Source organism: Phascolarctos cinereus, unplaced genomic scaffold (genome assembly GCF_003287225.1).
Source record: "Phascolarctos cinereus isolate Bilbo 61053 unplaced genomic scaffold, phaCin_HiC Scaffold_4;HRSCAF=312, whole genome shotgun sequence".
NCBI classification, from domain to species: domain Eukaryota; kingdom Metazoa; phylum Chordata; class Mammalia; order Diprotodontia; family Phascolarctidae; genus Phascolarctos; species Phascolarctos cinereus.
The window spans coordinates 695,895,157-695,916,253 of NW_027555847.1; the positions used below are offsets into that span (position 1 = coordinate 695,895,157).

A 21,097-nucleotide genomic window follows, 5' to 3' on the forward strand; every position below is an offset into this window, starting at 1 on the left:
CCCTTTGCAACTTACCCCCTTTGTTCCTAGTTCTGCTTTCTCAGGCCCAGAAAAGCAAATAAAACAAATGTAATCTCTCTTCTACAGGACAACCCATCAAATACGTGAAGACAGCTGTCCTTTTCCCCCTGAATCTTCTCTTCTCTTAAACATCCCTGCTTCCTTCAACTAGTTAGCCCCTGGCATGACATTAAGGTCTCCCACCATCCCTGGATATTCTTTGCTTGTCAGCCTGCTTCCTAAGTGTGGTGCTCACCTTTGAGCACAGCATGCCAGCTCTGGTCTGCCCAAGGGAGAGGACTTGCCCTGGGCACCAGCCTCTCTCCACACACCCTCAGACGGCATTAGGTTTTTTGGTTGCCGTTATTACTCTTTTGACTGTATTGAGTTTGCAGTCGATTTAGCTAACATTTATTGAGCGTGGAGTAGTGGATAGAAAGCTGGCCATGGAGTCAGGAAACTCTGGCTTCTGACAGACATGGGATTGTGACCCTGGGCAACTTTCAGACACCCTAAGTTGCAGAGCATTTGCGCTCTACACTGGTAGAGGAAGTTTCCTGAACTCTACACCAGTGAAATCACAGACCCTGTCCAGGAGAAAACCTCAGACTATGAGATCAGCATGGCAAGGTAGGTTGGCCCCAGATTGTTGAGGGTTTTAAATGTGAAACTAAGAAGTTTCTGTTTTATCTGGAGATAGTAAGGTTTTGAACAGAAGGGTGACTGTGTCTGAAGATGTTAATTTCACATTTGTGTATAAGAAGAAAAGACCAGGAGCAGGGAGACTAATTAGGAGGTTTTTTCAGGTCAGAGGTAAAGAGGGGCTGAAATAGGGTCGTGTGAATGGAGAAAAAAGGATGGATGCTCGAGATATTGTGGGATTATCACATGTAAACTAGTATGCTACAGGACTGAGGGCAGATGAAGAATCAAGAGTAGCTCCAGGGTTGTAAACCTTAAACAGTATAAGCATGGTGGTGCCCCCAAGAGGCACAGGGAGTTCTGGAGGTGCGGAGGGGTGATTTGTAGTGGGGAAGAGAATGAGTTCTATTTGGAACATATTTGAGATGTCAGCGGTACATCTGTGGAGATATTTAGCAGGCAGTGGACGCTGTAAGACTAGAGTTCTGGAGAGAGATTAGGGCAGGATAGTCATCAGAACAGATGGGACTCATGGGAAGCGGATGAGATCACTGAAAGTGTAAAGAGACAACTAAGGAGTGCGCCTGCTTAGCAGGTGGGAGGTCATAGGATCTAGATCTGGAAGAGACACCTAAGAAGTAATTTTTTAAAAACATGCATTTATTAAGCACTTACGACGTGGCAGGAGGATAGCTGGGTGGCTCAGTGGATAGAGCCCCAGGCCAGGGATGAGAAAGTTCAGATGTGGTCTCAGCCGCTTAATAGATGTATGACCCTGGATAAGTCATTTAACCCTGTTTGCCTCAGTTTCCTCATCTGTAAAATGAGCTGGAGAAGGAAATGGCAAACCACTCTAGTATCTTTGCCAAGAAAACCCCAAATGGGGAGAGTCAGACAGGACTGAAATGACTGAACAACAACGACTATATGCCAGGCACTGAACTGAGTGCTTTACAGATACTGTCTCCTTTGATCTTCACAGCAGCCCTGGGAGGTAGCTGTTGTTATTATTATTTCCCTTTCTTAAATGAGGAAACTGAGGCAGAGACATTAAGGCACTTAACCAGGATCATACAGTTAGTGTCTGAGGCCAGATTTGAATTGAAATCTTCCACATGTCCGCTGTACTACCCCAGCTGCCCCCTAGATCATGGTGATGATCCAGCAAAAGGGACTGCAAAGGAGTGGTTAGCTGTGTAAGAGGTGATCCAGAGGAACCAGTGCCTCAGAAGCTAAGGGGAAAAAAGAGTGGCTCAGAGGCCAGGGAGGTCGAAAGTGTTAAGAGTAAGGTCAAGTAGAATGAAGACAGAAAAGCCATTGGATTTAGCAGTTAAAAAGTCATTGGTAATCTTGAGTTTCTTTGGGGCAATGGGTTAGAAGTTAAATTCATGAGAGGTGGAGAAACAGAGACAACGACTACAGAGAGCCTTTTCTAGGAGTTTGGCTGTGAAAGGGAAAATTAAGATAATAGCTTGAGAGTGGATGACAGAATAATCGAGAGAAAGTTTTTATTTTTTGGTTTTGTTTTTAAGGATGGGAGGAATCTGAGAATGTTTGGAGATAGCAGAGAACTAGCCTGTGGATGAAGGGGATTGAAAATGAGAGAGGGAATGATTGAGGGGGCATGCTCCAAGAGGAGATGGGATGGAATGGGCTCCCAAGGGTACATGTAATGGGTGGTCTTTCCGCAAGGAGGAAGTCATCCTTTTACTCAAGAGACTGAAGCAAAGGAGGAAAGAATTAGGGACTAGATAGAGAGGCTTGGGGATATAGAGTAGGGAAAAAGAGAGGGCTCATGGCAGATGGCCTCTGTTTTCTCAGTAAAGTATCCCAGAATTTCAGAGTTGGAATGGTTGAACCTCAGTGACCTGCCACTCTAACCTGTACCTGAAAACTAATTTCCTCTACCACCTAAAAGCTTTGGCTTGAAGACTTCCAGGGAGGAGCTGGCTACCCACCACTTCCCAAGGCAACCTGTTCTACCTTTGACCCTTTGTTAGGCTTAAATTTATTTCTTTGCAACGTCTAATCATGGCTCCTAGTTATGCTTTCTGGTACCAAAAAGAGCAAATGTAATTCTTCTTTCTCACGAGAGCCCTTTAGATACTTGAAGGTAGCTATCATTTCCCTCCAAGTTGTCACTGCTGTAGGAGCTCCTGCACTTGGTCCGCTTATGACATGAACTTGAATTTCTTCATCACCCTGGTTACTCTCTTGTGGACACTCCGTTTTCCCATGTCCACTTGGAGATGTGGCTCCTAGAAGAAATAGGAGCAGAGAACTTGTGTTGAGAGGGAAAAAGGGAGAGCGTTGGTGGTAGGGAATTTGAAGAGAGAAGGGAAGGTTTGGAATAACCATTTTGTCATAGTGTACAAGCAAGTCAGTTAAGAAAAAAATAAAAGGATTTCTGTGCAGCAGCGAGTGGCCATTTGGGATTAGGTGACATAGATCTGTTGTGGACTTTTTGTCTATCGGTGTTCAACAGCAAGAGTAGAAATGGAGGGTTAACCCCGTCTGCTGGAGTTGGACAAGAGAACAGGGCAGCAAGAGATTCAAGCATAGAGAATGGTATATGGCTGAATGGGTCAATTCTAGGTTCCATATTGAGGAGAGGAACCTAGGATCGTAACAGGTCCAGAACCTCAGAGGCCAAAGCATCCAGCCTCATCAAGGAAAACAGAAACAAGGAGTCTTAGGTGAATCAAAGTGAGACCAGAAAAGAAGTGATGGGATGGAAACCCGGGAAAGGTCAAGGTGCTTGTTAGAGGTTGCAATAAGAATGAACAATTTATGTTTTGGAACAGTGAGAAGCTAGAAACAGAGATGGGTGTGGACAGGGACATGGGAGACTTGGATGGAGTGAAGAAATCATGAGAGTTGAAGCTGATGCACTGGGAGGCCAGAATTTTCGAGAATACATAGATATTTATGTTGAAATCCCCTGAATCTGAAGGTAGGTTTTGGAGTGGAGAACATTATGAGCCAGGGACTTCCTGAACTCCTTGAGAAAGGAGGGGGAGAGTGAGATGGAGGCCAGTAGATGACTGCAACCAGGACAGAGTGAAAATGTGTGTGTGTGTGTGTGTGTGTGTGTGTGTGTGTGTGTGTGTGTGTGTGTGTTATGTAGATGGAGAGAACTGACAAGGAACAAAGGTTGCTCCAGTAAAGAAGGATAGCTTGGAAGTGGCAGTGACAAATGAGGAGTAGGTGTCCTCCTCCTGCAAGTCCCATATGTTGGGGAAGATGAGAAAAGTACTCAGTACTGGAGAGTGTGGTCAGGGATACAATGTCTTCTGGTGGAAACAGGGTTTCTTTAGTGCTAGAAGGAAGAATTTCTGGTGACTAGGACTAACATGAAGAGAAGATGGCTAACAATAGAGAGTGGAGTCCAGAGGTCACAACAACCTGGTAGACAGGCAACAGGGATTGTGGAGAAGGATAGGAAGGAGATTCTGGAGAGAAGAGGCAACTTGAGCACTTACTCTGGGCCAAGAGGACAGCTAGGTGGCTCAGTGGGTAGAGCCCCAGGCCAGGCCACGTCACCCCTCTGGAAGTTTGTCTGCCATAGAATTGGGGAGAAACCATATGAAGTTGATAGGTGTTTTTGGGTCCTATGATGTGATGACTCAGGAGGGAGGTGATGTGATGTAGTAGAAAGAGTGCTGGATTTGGAATCCATACCTCGTTTCAAAGCCTTGCTTTGCTCCTTATCATCTGTGTGACATTGGGCAAGTCACTTAACTTTTGTATGCCTTCAAGTTTTCTCATAAAATGAGGGGTTGTATTAGGTGGCCTAATTAGTGTTAGGTGGTCTTCTAGCTTTGATCCTGTGAGGGGAATGGGGTGGGGGCAGTGGCAAACAGATTCATAGCTGTCCCTAAAAAGCAGAGGGGAGCCATAGATAGTGAGGAAAGGGAACAGGGAGTTCTTTCTGAATGGATTAGTAAATAACCAGGATAAGCTAGACTCACACTTGGTTTCCTCCTTTAGCCTATTGAAACACTCGGCTCCAAATCTCCTGAGTCCCTGGAATTGCAGGGTTGTGAGTACCTTTGGCACCCTCGAGTTTGGGATCCCTAGGCTGAGAGCCTTAGATGGAAGTGTGCGTTGCCCTTCGTACAGACCTCTTTCTGAAATGTTGGGTCGCTAGTGAATGGGATTCTCATTTTGGCAAAGGCCGGCTAGTATCACCAGCTCCTTGAGAAATCCTAGGGATTTCTGTGTGTCCTGGGCTCTGAGAAGAGGAAGAGGTACTTGGGCTTCACCTGATGAAGTACTGGTTTAAAATGCATGAAATAAGATAACATAGCTTTATAAAGGAAGCCAGTGATATTGAGTAACAGTTTTCAAAATGTAAAAAAAAAAAGCATTGGTAGATTCCCAGTTAAGGCTGCCCTAGGTCTTTAGATTTCATTGCTGAATGGGCCATCCTTCCCAGTTTGTATTCTGGATCTTGAGTGTTTTGAACCAAAGTTGTGAGGATGGGCATTTATCCAGTTAAATTTCTTCTTAGATTTGACCCAACATTATAGCCAATTGAAATCTTTTTGTATCCTGACTCGGTTTCCTCTTCTCACACTCGGTGTTCTAGCCACAGTAACTTACTTGTCAATCCCTTGCTTCAGCATTCCTGAATTTGCACAGTTTGTCCCCCATGTTGGGAATGCATTCCCTCCTTGGCCTCTCTGTCTTTTAGAATCCTTGAATTTCCTTAGGGCCCAACACTAGTACCACCTTTGGTGGAAAGTCTTTTTTGATCTCCTGGTTATTAGTGCTGGCTCCCTTTTCACAATCTCTTATCTGTGTATGTGTTATATCTCTCCTCACCCCAGAGAATGTCAGTTCCTTGAGGAATGAGGACTGATTTTGTCTTTGTATGCCTCCTCTTTAGGTGCACAGTGCCTTCAACATAAATGCTTGTTGAGTTGAACCCCGCACAGCATTTATCTGTTCTACTTTGATGTTATCTGTAGATTTGATAAACATGACATGCGTTCATCTAAAACACTAATGAAAGTATTTGGGGCTAAGCATGTGTGTGGGGTTACTCAACTAAAGATCTTCCTCCAAACTGATATGGGACCATTAATGACTACCATTTGTATGCAGCCATTCATGCACCTCAAAACCCCTTCCATATCACTGTGTGCATGCATGTGTGTGTGTGTATGTGTGTAGAGGTTTGGGATAGGGGTGGAATGGCATTGTGTTACTTTGCTTCCTTGACAGGGCATTTCTAGACAGAAGAAATAACATGAACCAAATCACAGATTATGTAGGAAGAGCAGTTTGGTTGGAGCCTAGGTATTTTATAATGGAAAGAGCGCTGGATTTATATTCTGAGTTAAAAATCCTGTCTCTACTACCTCTGTGGCTTCGGGCATGTCATTTCCGCTCTCTGGGTATCAGCTTTCTCATCTGTAAAATGAAGGTGTTTGACACTAGACCTTCTAGCTCTAAACTCATGCCGATTAAGAAAGACAGTTGATTCTTTCATGCTGTAGAGGGCTATGCTGGTGTTGAGGTCGTTGTGGCCCTATGTTTAGGTCTATCTTCAGCCACGCCATGAGAAAGTGGAACGGAGGTAGAATGTGACCCTTTCTGTCCACTTTCTGAATGGCCCTTAAGAAAAGTATGATGTGTGGTATAGTGGAAGGAGGGAGTACTAGATTTTTACCCTGGTTCTGCCTTTTATTGCCTGTGTGACCTTGACAAGTCACTTAAATAAATCTCTCTAAGCCTCAGTTTCTCCTCTGTAAAGCAGCTATAATGGTACTAATCCTGAGCACTTTTTGAGGCCCAAATGAGGCAATTGTGTGTAAAAATGTTTTAAAAACCTAAAAGCATTATAAAAATATAAGGCATTTTCTTTTTTAAAAAAATATACTTGGATAAAGATGTAGGTTACTAATTTCAAGGAAAGTGTAACTAGTTCTCTGATGTTTTATCATATCTTAGAGTAAAACACATCCTTCTTCCAGCTGATTATTGAGCCTTTGCTTGAAGTCTTCAAGTTATGGGGAACCCTCCCCCTCCCCCTCCCAAACCAGCCCATTCTACATTGGCTAACTCCCTTGTTGGTTTTTCCTTATATTGATTCTAGTTCTGCCTCTTTGCAACTTGCACTGCCCTCTGGGGCCTAGCAAAGATGATAGTCTTTAAAGTACTTGAAAATCTCTCTCCTATCTTCCCTAAATTGACTCAGGCTCAACATCAGCTCTAGCTTCTTCAGATAATCCTCATATGATATGGTCTCAAGGGGTTGCTCCATTTTAGCTGTGTCCTTCCTAAAATGTGATGCCCATAACTGATGACAGTGTTATTACAGGTGGAATGGAGAGGACAGTAGTAGTAGAACCTTAACATCTGGCTCTACACACTCTTCTTCTTTAAAGGCAGCCTGTGATAGATAGCATGGGTGGTTTTGGTTATCATGTCATACTGTTGACATGTATTGAAATCTCAATCCAGTGTGATTTATGAGTTTACCATTACAAAAAGTGTCGGACTCAGCAGAGCAAAATAACAGGGTTCTCCTCCAGCAAGGAATCTCCATGCAATCCTAACCTAAGTTTAAGATGATAAGATTCCTTGGTAGATACAAACCCAGAAATAACTTCATCAGTCTTCTAATTATCAGTGTCATAGGCATAAAACAGGGAGGGAGACATTGTTGTCAGTGGTGTTCCTCATTAATGTGGAAGAAGCCCAGCTCAGGTTCCAAATGGAAGAAGAATTTCCTACAGATGGTGAGTTCTGCTGGTGATCCTGTTTGCAAATGACATTGTACTGATTGCATGAAGCCCCAGAATGGCTTCAGTGAGATCTGTAGTGATTTCAAGGAGACTGGCCTCATGGTTGACACAGGGAAGGGCCAAATGGAAGAAGCCACACTGTCCAGATTATGACGTGCCCTTGAATGGGCAGCCCACTGAGTTAGTCTCTGGTGGGACAACAGGAATTGCAGAGGGGCTGGAAACGGCCTGGAACCGACTAGGAAGAGGAGAGTGGGCAGGGTGTTTGGGAATTGGGCCAAACTTTAGATCATCCCAGACTGCTTCTTGACACAAAAGTCCAGAAAAATAATGACACACAAATAATGGAGCAACATCTCCCAAGAGGCAGAATTGTAGATGGCCCCACAATGGTGAAAAATATATAGTGTTTATTAATGAACATTCATTCAATTCAGCAAACATTTATTAAGTTCCTGCTGTGTGCAGAGCAGTATTTTAGGGATACAAAGGCAGAATGAAAAACAATCCCTTCCCTCCAGGAGCTGATATTCTGTTGGGGTGAGGGAAGAGAAGGGAGGAATAAGATGCTCATACAAGGAAAATGAGGAAAGGAGAGAGCAGTTAACAGTTGGGGGGAGGAAATCAGGAAAGGCTCCATAGAAAAGGTAGCATCCAGGCAACAAAGCGCCGAATTCAGGCAATGCTTAGTAATCCAGTTTGGTTGAAATGCAGCCTTCAGAAAGAGAAATAGTGTAAAGGAAGGACTGAAGAAGATAGGGGCCAGCAAGTGGAGAACCTTAAACGCTGGTTGAGAAGTTTGTATTTTATACACTAGATAGTGGGGGAGCAACATAGAGCTGGACCTTATGAAGACTGATTTGGGTAGCTGTGTGGAAGAGGGATTAAAGTGGGGAGAGACTGGGAGCAGAGACGCCATCTAGGAGGCTTTTGCAGTCATCCAGATGAGGTAGAGAGAAGCTAAAGTTGGTGGTAGCCATACAATTGGGGAGAAGGAGATAGGTGTGAGGCATTTTAAAGGAGAATTGCCAAGACTTGGCCATTGATTGGATGTGGGGTGGTGACCTCAGCAGAAATAGGCTGAGCATGGGCGCCATCTCTTACGTGAAGCTTTTCCCGATCCTCCCGCTTATTAGTGAGCTCTTTCCTGAAATTACTTTGTATACATTCGTGTCTATGTTATGTCCCTCCAATAGAAGAAAACTAGAGGGCAGAGCCTTATTTTTGTATTTGTATCCTTAGTACCTAATAGTATCTTGCATACTAATAGTATGCATACTTTCATACTAGGCATTTAATAAATGTTTGTTGAAATGAATTTAAACAGAGATGATTACAAAAGATAAAAGCCAATGAGTTTTGTTTTGACTGAGTCGTAGATGTCAAAGAACGAGCTGTCTAGCAGACAGTTGGTGTTATGGAACTGGCCTTCTGCCAAGGAGATTAGAGTTGGATTTACAGATTTGGGAGTTATCTGTTTAGAGATGATAAGTAAACCCATGGGAAGGGATGAGATCACAAGGGGTAAAGTATAGAGAGACTTGTGTACAGTAAATGGTGTAAGTGGTAACTCCCATAAAATGTATGATTGGACAAAGGTATTGGGCTCCTTGTGTAGTGAGAGCTAGGGATAATACATGGATGAGCTCCAGTGATGCTTTAGGCCCCAGGGAATGTTAAGAGACCAGAGAAGGCAGGTCATCAGCACTTGGGCAGAGCTTCAGTGGCAGTTTGTGGGAGGACATGGGAGTACAGCCTATTGAGAGAAAGGCATGACTGGGCTGTGATCTGTGCTGAGAGAGGAGTACCCCCAGCCCTGAAATCATTGAAGTGCTATAGTCTGAGGTCAAGGACCTAGAAGAAGGGGAAGATGTGCCCCTAGGGAGGCAGACCTCTTCAAGGACTCAAGTGCAAGTGGGTAGTGCTGGCACCCTAGTTATTAAAGGGGGAAAAGAAATAATTTCACTAATGCTGTTCAACCCTTTTACCTCATAAGTGATCAAATTATTTTCATCTTTTAATAGATTTGATGTACTTACGGACGATTTAGATACTGTTCCTGTATCAACAATTCAACTTAATAATTCTAGGAAACAAGTCCAGTTTCTCCCTGTAGATGATTTGGAAGGTATTTTTTCTCAAAATGTCTTTAAAATTATGACAATTGTCTTATCTTCATGATTTGGTATCTTTGAAGGGTGTGAATTTTACATTACATTGTCTTGCATTTGAAAACATTTTGTATCTTGGGTTCTGTAAAAATAAGTTATAGTTAAACTTCAGAGCTTTGAGTGAATACGTTGTTGTCCTTGCTGAGAAGTTGCAAGACAGAGGAACCAAACTGTTAATGTTTAGTTAGCTTTAAGTTCACATTGAAAGAAAGTATGGTTTATGTAGTAGATGGGGGAAACAGTCGTACTTTCTGGATGATCTGGATTCAAGTCCTGTCTTTGACACATCCTGACTGTGTGATCCTGGGTAAATCACTTAACAACTCAGTGCCCCAGTCAGCTTTTTAAAATAGAATATAAGTTACAGAGTTGCTGAACTGCATAAGTGGAAGGAATTTTCATACCAGGAATTCCTCACAGTCATTAAATCCAGTTCTGGACCAAAAAAAACTCCAATTAAAATTATCTGTAGTCTTTCCTACTGGGGCCATACTCTGTCCAATTATTTCTCAGTGTCTGAAATAGAATAGTTTACAACTTAGAAATGGAATGATTTCTTTACCCTGAATATTTCAGTTTTCAAATGAAAGTTTACTAGTCAGACATTTCATAAAGACAGCCATAGATTGTCTAGAGGTGATCATAGCATGCTTTTATTGTATCCTTCACTGCTTACACAAGTGTTTCCACCAAACAATCGATATTTTTCTTTGAATCAATGTAACATATCTTTATCTGACTGTATGGTATTTAATCTGCGTGTGTTTTATTAAAGATTGATTTAAAAGTAATCTTCTTTCCTCCTGTTAGAAAGTAAACATTTGAGCAGTAATGCTACCGATCATCATGTTAAACACAGCTCTTATGCTTCTGCACAATCATCGCCAAATGGAATGAAGAAAATGTCTCTGTCCTCGAGCTTGGAAAAGAATAAGTCACCTTATGGACCCTGTAAAGCTAAGTCAACAGCAGCATCTTATGATGATGATTTTGAATATCTGGCACATGTGAGGACCCTGAGTGAAACTGAACAACTTTTTGATGATCTTACAAAAGAAAAGCAGCAGGTAAAAATGGGCCTTTTAGAAAAAACATGAAATTTTTCGGTTTCAGTTTATGCTTATGACTAAGGAATGGGACAGGAGAAATTTAAATCTAGGCTTCACCTTTTATGGGAGGGAGAAGTGTGGTTAACTGTCTGCCTTAGCTTTCCCAATAAGCCTCAGTTGTTTGAGCCCAGGCCCCTCTTTCTGGCAGTTACTGCTCTCACTAATGGGAGGAATGGAGTCACTTGAAGACAGATTGGGCAAGGGAACAGAATAAATAAATAGATTTATTAGTTCACATTAAATCTTGGGAAGTGAATAGCCTTGAATTAAACCTTGTCATTAAAGCAGAATTATTTTTAGAATGTTGTTTTAGAATATTGTTTTATAGTTTTTTGCATGTGTTCACAGATAGAAGCAGCACTGAGTCGAATGCCTACTTCTGGAGGAAGAATGACCTTGCAAACAAGATTGAGCCAGGTGAAAGGCTCTTTTAAATCTGCCCAGAGGCTACAGGCAGGCTCTACCTACAAGAGGTTTTCTTATAACTCACTTGGGACTTCCATTTTCCTCACATTAAAACCCCACTACTGAATCTGTCAAATGTTCTTCCTTAACCCAAAGTGACTACAAAGGCCAAAATGTATCATTTTTTTAAATGATCACTTTTTATTTGAGAAAAATTAAAATGCATTTTAGTGGTTTTTAGTAAGTAATTGAGTTTTGGAGGATTGCAAACATATGCTTCTCTTTAAGAATATCTTTTTCACATTGTAGCTCTCTTATACTGAACCATTTCAAGACAAGATTTTAAGGTTTTCTACAGACTCTAGCATATCTCTGAGTCCCTCAATTTAGTAATCACTTAAAATAGTTGCACTTTGCAACTGGGGTTGTTTTGTAGCTGTCATTCCATTAATTGGCCAGGAGGTGGTGCATGTTAGGTAACCCAGAGGCATTTCTCCTGGAATCTTCTCAAAATAAAAGTGAGGTGCTTGTAATTATAGGGCTATTTTAGCTTTGTTTTGTCTTCATTATTCTGTTTTGCAATATTTTACATATTACAGCAAGAGTGTTAGCTCTTAAGTTGGGGAGTGTTTCTTTATTAAATAATTTCCCATTCTGGTTTCATGATTTCTTATATGATTTCCTAAGCCTTTGGGAAAAGCTCCTCTTAAGCTTTTTTTTTTTAAGTGACCTGGGAAATTAAGTTTGGCAAAAATCTGCTGGCCTGGCACCCTACGAAATATGAGTTCCTTTTTGAAAATACGTAATTATTTTTCAAGGAGGGAAATTGATTTTTTATTATTCAGTTAAAAGAGGAAAATATAAGTGATCAGTGAGCTTTGTGCTGAAGGTGAAATAAAACATATTGATAATTTTGATCTCTGTAGATGGCTTCTTTACTGAGGGAATGGTAAATATAAAAGCAGTTTAGAAACAATAGTTTTACTAGTAGTTACAGCATCATGGAACTAATTGTATGCTGCTAACATCACGTTTTTTCTGTGTTTATTCAGGAGGCCCTAGAAGATCGTTTGGAAAGGATTAATAGAGAACTGGGTCCAATTCGCATGACATTGAAGAGATTTCATGTTTTGCACTCCTCTGCAAATCTCTGAGATTTGTCGCTATTAAATTTTGAGACATTTTTCTTTGCACTAATGTATAATTATGCACTCAGAAAATGCAAATCATTTTATACAGTTTGTAAATCCTCAACAGTAGTTTTAAAATCATGCTATTTACACTTAATATTTTATACTTCAAGTAGCCAATGTAAATTTTAAAGCTATTTTTGTTATGCTCAGGAATCTCTTAATTGTATATTTTACTATTTAAAAAGTCTTATTTTTAAATAGTGTATGTCTCCAGTTTATAAGGATAAGGAAGTATAAACAGGGAGGCTATTTGTTTTCTAAAAACAAAGTGTTACCCTTTAAAAATTAACTTTGCACACCATTTTTATAGACTTATATTGTAAATATGAACTTTGGGATTTTTTGGTATGAGTACTTAGCAGCACCTAGCTTTTTATAGTGGCAGAACAATTGAAATTCAATGCAAAAAAGGATTTCAGTGTAATGTGTTTAGTTGAAAAAATTTTGATGCAAATTCTATTTCAAATACAGGTGTGAGAAAATGACCAGCTACTTATCTGTTGGTAGATTAGAAAATGAATAAGTAGTTTTATAAATGAGTAATATAAGAATAACTGTCATTTTCCCTCCCTAAAATGTATTCTTTGTGAGGAAGTAATGAGAGGGATTTAATTCTTTATTTTGCCACATAGCAGTGCTTGAAAATTGTAAAGATTATTCACTGTTACATAGAGGAGAAGCCTGGACCTATATAAATACCTAATATTGACATAGACTATCCTTTCTTTTAGTGATATTCTTAGGGTTCCTTTGTTGAGTGGGAGGCTTTGCTGGCTCCCCCTACCCTAGTCCTTGAAATATGCTATGTGGACCACACCTGAAAATTACTTGCCACAACTTGAAAGGGATTAACAAAATGGTACCTCTGATTCCCGTTATCTGTGGTGACTTTTTTTTTTTGACAGTTGGGGTTAAGTGACTTGCCCAGGGTCACACAGCTAATCTGTGGTGACTTTTAGCAAGTCAGCTGTTAGCAGAGGGTGGTGGCAAATAATACCCCTATAGGTGCCCCTGCTTTCATACAGAAGGCTCTGGTAAAAGCATCATCTTAACTGGGCCTTCATTCACAGGCATCTTCACTGCTTGGCATATAAACAGGCCAAGTGTGTAGACAAAGCTTAGTGTCTGCCCATCTGCTCTGGCAGAGGGCACCATCTGACTGCTCTTGGCAAAGCCTGGCTGTTAGCAATAGTAGAAAAGGGAGAGCCACTGCTGTTGAGCCTAATGATACCATTATTCAAGCTCCATACCTTTATGAGCACCCAACTTTCAACATTAATTTATAATTCTGCCAGAAAGTTCAGGTTTTATATTTTCTCTTGCCTTTTTTTCTCTCATGTAGTTACTGACAACATATAATTTTATTGAAATACTTCAGGCTCAAGATATAGAAACACACACACATAAATATACACATATATATATACATTCTCTCTACACACACACACACACACACACACACACACACACACACACAAACGCTCGGGGTGGTGGAGAGATTTTGGAACAGAGTTCTAAGCCAGAGTGAAGGAATTCTGACCTGGGAACAGAGTGTTCCTGACTGCTGCCATTTTTGCCTGTATCAGTGGCTTACTCTCAGGACCCTTCCTTTCCCTCCCCCCGAACAAAGTATTTAGGAGGCAGAAATCAGAAGTCGCCTCCCTATCAGTAGGAATCAAGTGCCTTTATTTTTCCTGGATGTTTTCTTTATTCAGCTCCTTTAAACTTCCTAGTAAGAGATGAAAGAAAGGAAAAGATCATCTCATTCATCATGTAAAAATCTAGTGAAAGGATTGGCCTTACTATTGATATCTTTGGTCTATAATATTTTCCTACATATATAAGTGGTTTTTTGCTGGGCAATGGGGTTAAGTGACTTGCCCAGGGTCACACAGCTAGTAAGTGTTATGTGTCTGAGGCCGGATTTGAACTCAGGTCCTCCTGAATCCAGGGGCGGTGCTCTGTCCACTGCACCACCTAGCTGCCCCCTCCACTACATTTTAAAGAAGAAAATTAACATAGCGGGAGACATTATGGTTTTATCTTGTCCAGTATTTATCTCCTAAGTAGCCAATATTGGATTATTCCAAGAATGATATTAAAATTCTCCAGTGAATGTATTTTATTGTATTTGTCTCCTGGAAAAGATATACTTTGTTTTGAATAGTGTAACTGATTAGAAGTAACAGACAGTTTCTACTTGCTTATACAGAACAAAGAAAAAAGTTAAGATTAAAGAAAAAATATCAATCTTTGGTGACTCTGCGATTTCCTCAGTGTGGCTCCTGCCTCCAGTAGCGCAGATCAGACCACATCTAGATGTTCTCATCTTGCCTGAACCCTGTCCATGTGCCCCCATGAATACACTTAGGGAGGTCTGCACACAACCCAGAGGTGCTTTTCTTTGAGTCTCTTGACATTCTGTAATATTGGTGAAGCAGGTGGGCTGTCCATTTGTTATCTCTTGCTCTTGATACGTGACTTGACCACGATGGCATTGCTTGTCACGGATCTCTTTGGTGATATCTTTTATGCTGCTTTTTTGTGGACAGCTTGCTGCATATTAACATGTATTTATGTCCATCATCCATCTCTTCATTGCCTTTTGGGTAACTTGCATTTTCTAATTCATGGGGTTAGTAGATTTAGATCTGGAAGGGACCTTTAGGCCAGTTGTCCAAACCTGGCACTTTATAGATAAGGAAACAGAGGCCCAGAGACATTAAGTAGTTTGGCCAAGGTCACACAGTAAGTGACAGACCCAGGATGTGAACCTAAGTCAGCTGCCTCCAAATCCAGTGCACTTTCTGCTGCACCATGCTGCATTCTCTTTGATCTTCCCTTAGTTCAGATCTTCTGACAATCAGTCCTTCAAAGCCTTCAAAATCATGTCACTTCCATCATGGACCTACTCTGTGGTTCTTGCCTTTTTTTCTGTTAGTGCCAATTCTACTTCTTCATGCAACACATTGGGAACCATCATGTTAGAATCCAAATGGTGGTTCCAGTGTTAATAGAAAAAAGAAATTGTCATGGAAATCTTTATAGGTTTTTTTTTCCATTTTTTAAATCCCTCCTGGTTTCATCTTTAAATGCTTTGAGGATGATCAGACCTAACTGGTCGGCATGCCGTACTATCTACAAATTTATTTTTCCCTCCACTGCTTTTTGCTAGTTTGTGAAATATGATGGCTCATCTTCTTACATTCCCTGTAAGGTTTTTGCGAATGAGTTTCTATTTTGAACTGCTGTTGCTCTAGGCTGCTGTGTTTCTGTGCTTGGTAAGGAAAGCAAATGTTGCATTTTGGCCCCTTGTGATGATTGCGTTATATCAGTTAAAATTTATCAGAAACGGTGAGACCTCATGTAGGTGTCTGTTCCTTTATCTGTTTCACATTTTTTCCCTGTCAGTAATCTATTTAAATGTCAGATTGGAGTTATTTTAATTGCACATCATAGTTTCTATCCTTATCCTTATTTGTAAAACTTTGCACAGTGCTTGGCACATAGTATGCACTTATATGTTAGCTAGTATTAGCTGTTATTATTATTATTATTATTATACTTCAGATTTCATGTTTACCTCTGAAAAGTCAGCTGGTTTGGAAATGACTCCCACATTTGTAATTAGTCATTTCCTGCCTTTTAAAGAGAGAGTTTCATTTTTGTGCGTGATGTTTGGTACTTGGCATGTCCAGTGCCTTTCAACTTTCTGTCTTCTTGAAGGAATTATTCTATTATGTAGGAACCTTTGGTCCCTTTTGCTTTTTAATCCTGTGCTAAATTTTCCTAAAAATATTTTGTAAGCTTAGCATGGTTGTCTGGCATGTAATAAATGCTTATATGTTAGCTAGTGTTAGCTGTCATTATTATTATTATTACGCATCAAATTTCATGTTGATTTCAGTCTTTGCTCTAGTAAGTCAGGAGTCTTACTGCACAGCTGATTTAGAAATGACTCCCACATTTGTAACTAGGCATTTCCTGTCTTTTTAAAGACAGAGTCAGTTTAATTTTTGTGTATGCAATGTTTGGTGCTTGTCATGTCCAGTGCCTTCCAACTTTCTTTCTTCCTGAAGAAAGTATTCCATTATATGAGGCTTCTTAGAGGGGTCCCTTTCACTTCTTAATTCTGCATTATATTTTCCTTAAAATGTTTTGCTCTCTTTCTTTACATGCCTACTTTTGCATTGAAGTCAGCAAGTATTAGACTATATGTCAGTCTGATTTGGAGGGTCTTATCAAAGTCTTTGTAGAACCTTTCTACCTCCTTATTCCCTCTGCATCTGACAGCATATAAGCTGCAGTTTTCTTCATGTGATCTTTTTGCTTATGCTCATCAAGTATACCACCCATAATCAGTGAAATATCTCTTCTTGTCTTTGAATGTAGGAGAAAACCAACTCCTGTATCTCTCTGTCCAAGATGAGCCAACCTTCCATTTTGGTGCAACTGGCTTCATCTGTGTCAATATCCATGAGGTTGGTTTCCTCCAGTAATGTGAGGACACTTTCGTTGGTCAAGGGTCTGACATTTAAGAGTATCTGTAGTGATTGTGGATAGTGTAAAATATGTGGTTTTTTGGGTGTTCTTTTTTTTTACACCCTTCTACCACCATCATTGTAGCAGTGGAAAAGGCTTGCACAAGACTGAAGGACATTTTGTATTTTGTTTCGTGGGTTTGCCACGTTCACAGAGTTTCATACCATGATTTCCAAAATTTCTGTACTTCAAGCAGAGCCTGGGTGACCACTTGTTGGGGATATTATATTGGGGATTTCCTTTCACTAATGGGTAGATGGCCACTAAACTCACATCCAACTTGAAAATTCTGTGATACTTAGCTAGGTCAACACAGTTTATTACAGGTTCCATTCTTGAAACCTTTCCAGAATGATAGAACTTTTCAGAGTTTGTATATTACCTGCTGTATAATCTTTGAGAACCTAGGGTTCTACCCATACTATGATGAAAAAAACCCCACTTTTGTGGAGGTCTTTTCTCTGTGTGCCTTGCACAAAAGGGAAAAGCAGAAAAGTTCTTCCTATCAGGTGTTTTTTTTTTCTTTGCTACTTTTTATACCCTGCAAGAAGTTTCGGCAAGCAGGAACAGCAGACTTGCTCAAAAGCTCTGCATCTAAGTCTAGAGAGACCAACTCTGACCTCTGGGTGGTCCTTCATTTCCTAATTCTCTGTATTGTTTATAAGTGGCTGGTCTTTTGCCAGGGGTGCTTTTTAATGCAAATATAGAGTTCACAGATTGTTAGTACCGTGTAGAAATCTTCCCCATCCTTGTCTGGTGTCCCTAGCATGAAATTGCAATGCATTTTTTTTTTTACAAACTAATAGCGCTGTTTAGCACTACAGACTTTTGTGCACTGGTTGAATAATTTAACCAGTATACACTGGTTCTAAGAGAAAATGGATTCTAAACTCTAGACAATATACTTTTAAGAAAGAAATGTACTTGATGGTTGAAGGCTGTATAAGCTTTGTCTGTACACACACACACACACACACACACACACACACACACACACACACACATTTCCTATAACTTAAGACCTTCACTTTGCTGCTTTGTGCCTGGCACATAGTAGGTGCTTAATAAATGCTTGTTGGTTGAAAGTAACAGGAAAAATTATCTTGGAGAGTACAAGTTCAGATACTACCTTGATTCTGCACAAAGTTGGTAAATTTTAACCTATTTGAAATAAGTAATAGATGTAAGACAACTTTTCCAAAGAATATAGCCAAAATATTTTTCAAAAATAATTTTTTAAACAAATTCCATCAGAGTACACCTCTTTGAGAAATGTTAAATGTACATAGGAATATACAAAGGAAATTCTTTTTCCTTAAAATGACATTTCTATTCTTTTATGAGTATTAGAAAGCTTTAATATCAGCAATGTAAAATTATTACTTTTTAAATTATGTGTATACCCTAGACTCTAGAAAAAGCAATGTAAGCTTTACCAGAAGTTTTAATTTTGAAGCACTTCTATTCTTGTAAAATTTGCTTAAAATGTTTCACCTTCTAAGTTCCTTAAAGACAACACGAGCAAATGTCACTGAATCTTTATATGCTGCAGGTCTTTTCAGAAGCTTTACAAAAATAAAATGCAACCCTCTTTACTGTCTGGAGTGAGTGGGTATTGTTGTTAGGCCGACCTACCCATTCAGTCATTGCTGACTGATCATACTGCAGAGGACGAGCTAGAAAGATTCCCATCTTTTCATGACTAGTAGCCTAGCTTGACTGGAGATTAAAATGTAGGAGAATTCCTGGAGTCTCCTATTACTATTGCTGTGAAGTTTGAGGGGTTTTTTGGATTTTTTTCAGCCTTACCATCTGATGTTTTGCTTAAGTCTGAGGTATCTGATCACAGTGTTTGAATTTGCTGAATTACCTATTGTAATATCTTGACCTTCCTGGATAAAAAGAATTGTTTTCTTCTCATGTAATTGTTTTTTTTTTTAAAGATCAAATAATGGTTGAGCTGTTTATTGTTGGATACCATCAGATCTTCAGTCAATCTAAACTGGTTCCTGTGACCTTAGCCTGCAGGGACAGCTTTCCATAGCACTAGCAACCTGTACGTTGTTGCTTACCCCATTTCTGGCCCTGGCAAGTTTTGTGCTGAAGGCCTATGCATCATGCGACAATGTCATCATGTTAGTAAAATAGTGATGAAATGGCAGGCTCTAGAAGTGTAATTTATGCTGGTGATAAGTAAAACGAGGCATCCTTGGTGGTTCTTTTACATGGTTCAGATTCGGAGGTCAATTTTCTATTAGATGGTAAGCTTTGTGGTGGTGGGTGGTGGGGACCATACTTCCTTCTTCTCTACATGAGCTTAGCTTCTAGCACAGTGCCTTACACATAGTAGTTACGCAATAAATACTTCTAAAATAGTCTATTATATGGCTTGCCTGTTAGGAATACTAATTGATAGTGTCTAACTGCTATAAAATATGTCTATTTTAATAGGAATCTTTAAGTCCTAGCTAATGCTTTGGGTAAGTTAGATAGAATTCACTTGTTTGAATCCAATAATACTTTGCTGTTGGTAGTATCAGAACATGGGCTGGAATAACAGAGAGCAAGAAGCATGTTTTTTTAGTAGTTATCTGTTTAGATGGCTCCCTACGCCCCTAGAAAACCCTAATTGATCCTAATGTGTTGGGTTTTTTTTTTTTGGCTAGGCAGTGGGGTTAAGTGACTTGCCCAGGGTCACACAGCTAGTAAGTGTTATGTGTCTGAGGCTGGATTTGAACTCAGGTCCTCCTGACTCCAGGGCCGGTGCTCTATCCACTGCACCACCTAGCTGCCCTGATCTAATGTATTCTTAAGAGATGGTGAGAAAATAACTTGAGGACTAGGCTGACAGTCATCTCACCTCTCCGGTCCTCAGTTCCCTTATCTATGAAAATGAGTTTAGACTAGATCACTAACGTTCATTCCAGTTCTGATTCTGTGACCCGTTAGTTCATCTTGGTTTGAATTTTGTAAGATAAGAATTAAAAATCATTTTCTTTTTTTCACATAAGACCATAAATGTCACATGGGGACACAATGTCCAGCCTCTGACACTGAAGCTAAGCAGTGAATAAATCACCTGTTACGACTCTTCATTGATGGGTTTATTCCAAGCCCTTTATGAACCTCTTCAGAGTCAGCCTGTATCACTCCTTGGAATACTGATACCCATATATTTACTGTCAGCCACAGGAAGTAGTCTTTTTTTTTTTCCAAAATAGTTTCTGAGTTTCAAGTGCCTCATCAGTTCTATATTTCGGGAGTTGGTGAAGAAGGCCAGATTCATTGTATTCACTTGCTTCTATAGTTTCATAAACACTGTTCCTGTAGCCTCTCAGCCATTGTTGTTGTAGGTTGATTTATCCTAATTTTTTTTTATTCTCTCCTTAAATTGAAGCCCTTTGATCATCTGAGCTGCTTTCGTGGACCTTTCCCCCCCATTTTGTTGTCTTTTGGGGGCCGGGGAAGAGAACAAAATAAATATTCTTGGTTTGGTCCATCTGGGTTTTGTATTGGTAGTAGGAGTAATGTAATTGTTTGGCTTCTAATATGTTTCTTAATGTTACTCTGTATTTTCTACTTTTGGACCAGGGTGGCTCGTTGAGCCACTGTGTTAAGTGGATTCCTACATCTCTTTCCTTCTTTGTAACTCATAAGCCCATCACTTAATGTTGTCATATGTATTTTTTCCCAAATAAATTGCCTTACACTTGCCCACACCAAAACTCATCTGCCACTTTTCTCTCTATGCACACGGCCACTTAAGATTTTGTTGAAATTTATTCTCATTTGCCTGGCTTTCAACTACCCAGAAAAGCTTAATGTCATGTGCCAACTTGGGGATTTCCACTTTTCATTCAACTCAGTATTTCAAATAAAAAGTGCCTTTTGTGTTAGAGATGTCATGTTAGGCAGTAAGGGCTACAGAGATAAAGAGTTTCTGACATCAACGAAATTACATTCCATGTGGAGATACAGAACGTGTAAATGGTAAATATAACGCAGTCTGAGAAGAGAGCATTAATTGCTAGAGATGAGGAGATGAGGAATCAGGAAAGACTTGATGGTAGGATATAACTCCTTAACTGAGCCTTGAAGAAAAACAATGAAATTTCTAAGAAGGAAAGGTGAGAGAGTGCTTTCTAGCATGGGGGATGGCCTGTACAAAGGAATGAAGATAGACTGTTGAGGTCCATTTTGGCTGAAATGTGGGGTGGACAGAGTACTATTAAATTTGAAAAGACACATAGTAAAGGGCTTCAAATCCCAAGATGAGTTCA

At 40.1% G+C, this 21,097-nt stretch overlaps 1 protein-coding gene across 8 annotated transcripts in view; it reads left to right on the forward strand.

Moving 5' to 3' along the window:
- MPHOSPH9 (M-phase phosphoprotein 9) overlaps positions 1–20,542 on the forward strand; it is a 56,686-nt gene extending 36,144 nt beyond the window's left edge. For 6 of the 8 annotated variants that reach the window (XM_020970133.2, XM_020970136.2, XM_078154263.1 and 3 more), the window contains 4 exons: positions 9,422–9,525; positions 10,379–10,635; positions 11,026–11,094; positions 12,135–20,542. In XM_020970133.2, the coding sequence (XP_020825792.1) occupies positions 9,422–9,525; positions 10,379–10,635; positions 11,026–11,094; positions 12,135–12,236 (532 nt within the window). In that variant the 3' untranslated portion in view covers positions 12,237–20,542. Of the gene's footprint in view, positions 1–3,446; positions 3,686–9,421; positions 9,526–10,378; positions 10,636–11,005; positions 11,095–12,134 lie in introns of those variants that run through there. The other 2 variants (XM_020970134.2, XM_078154265.1) reach the window with 2 other exon arrangements.
- The last annotated feature ends 555 nt before the right edge of the window (positions 20,543–21,097 follow it).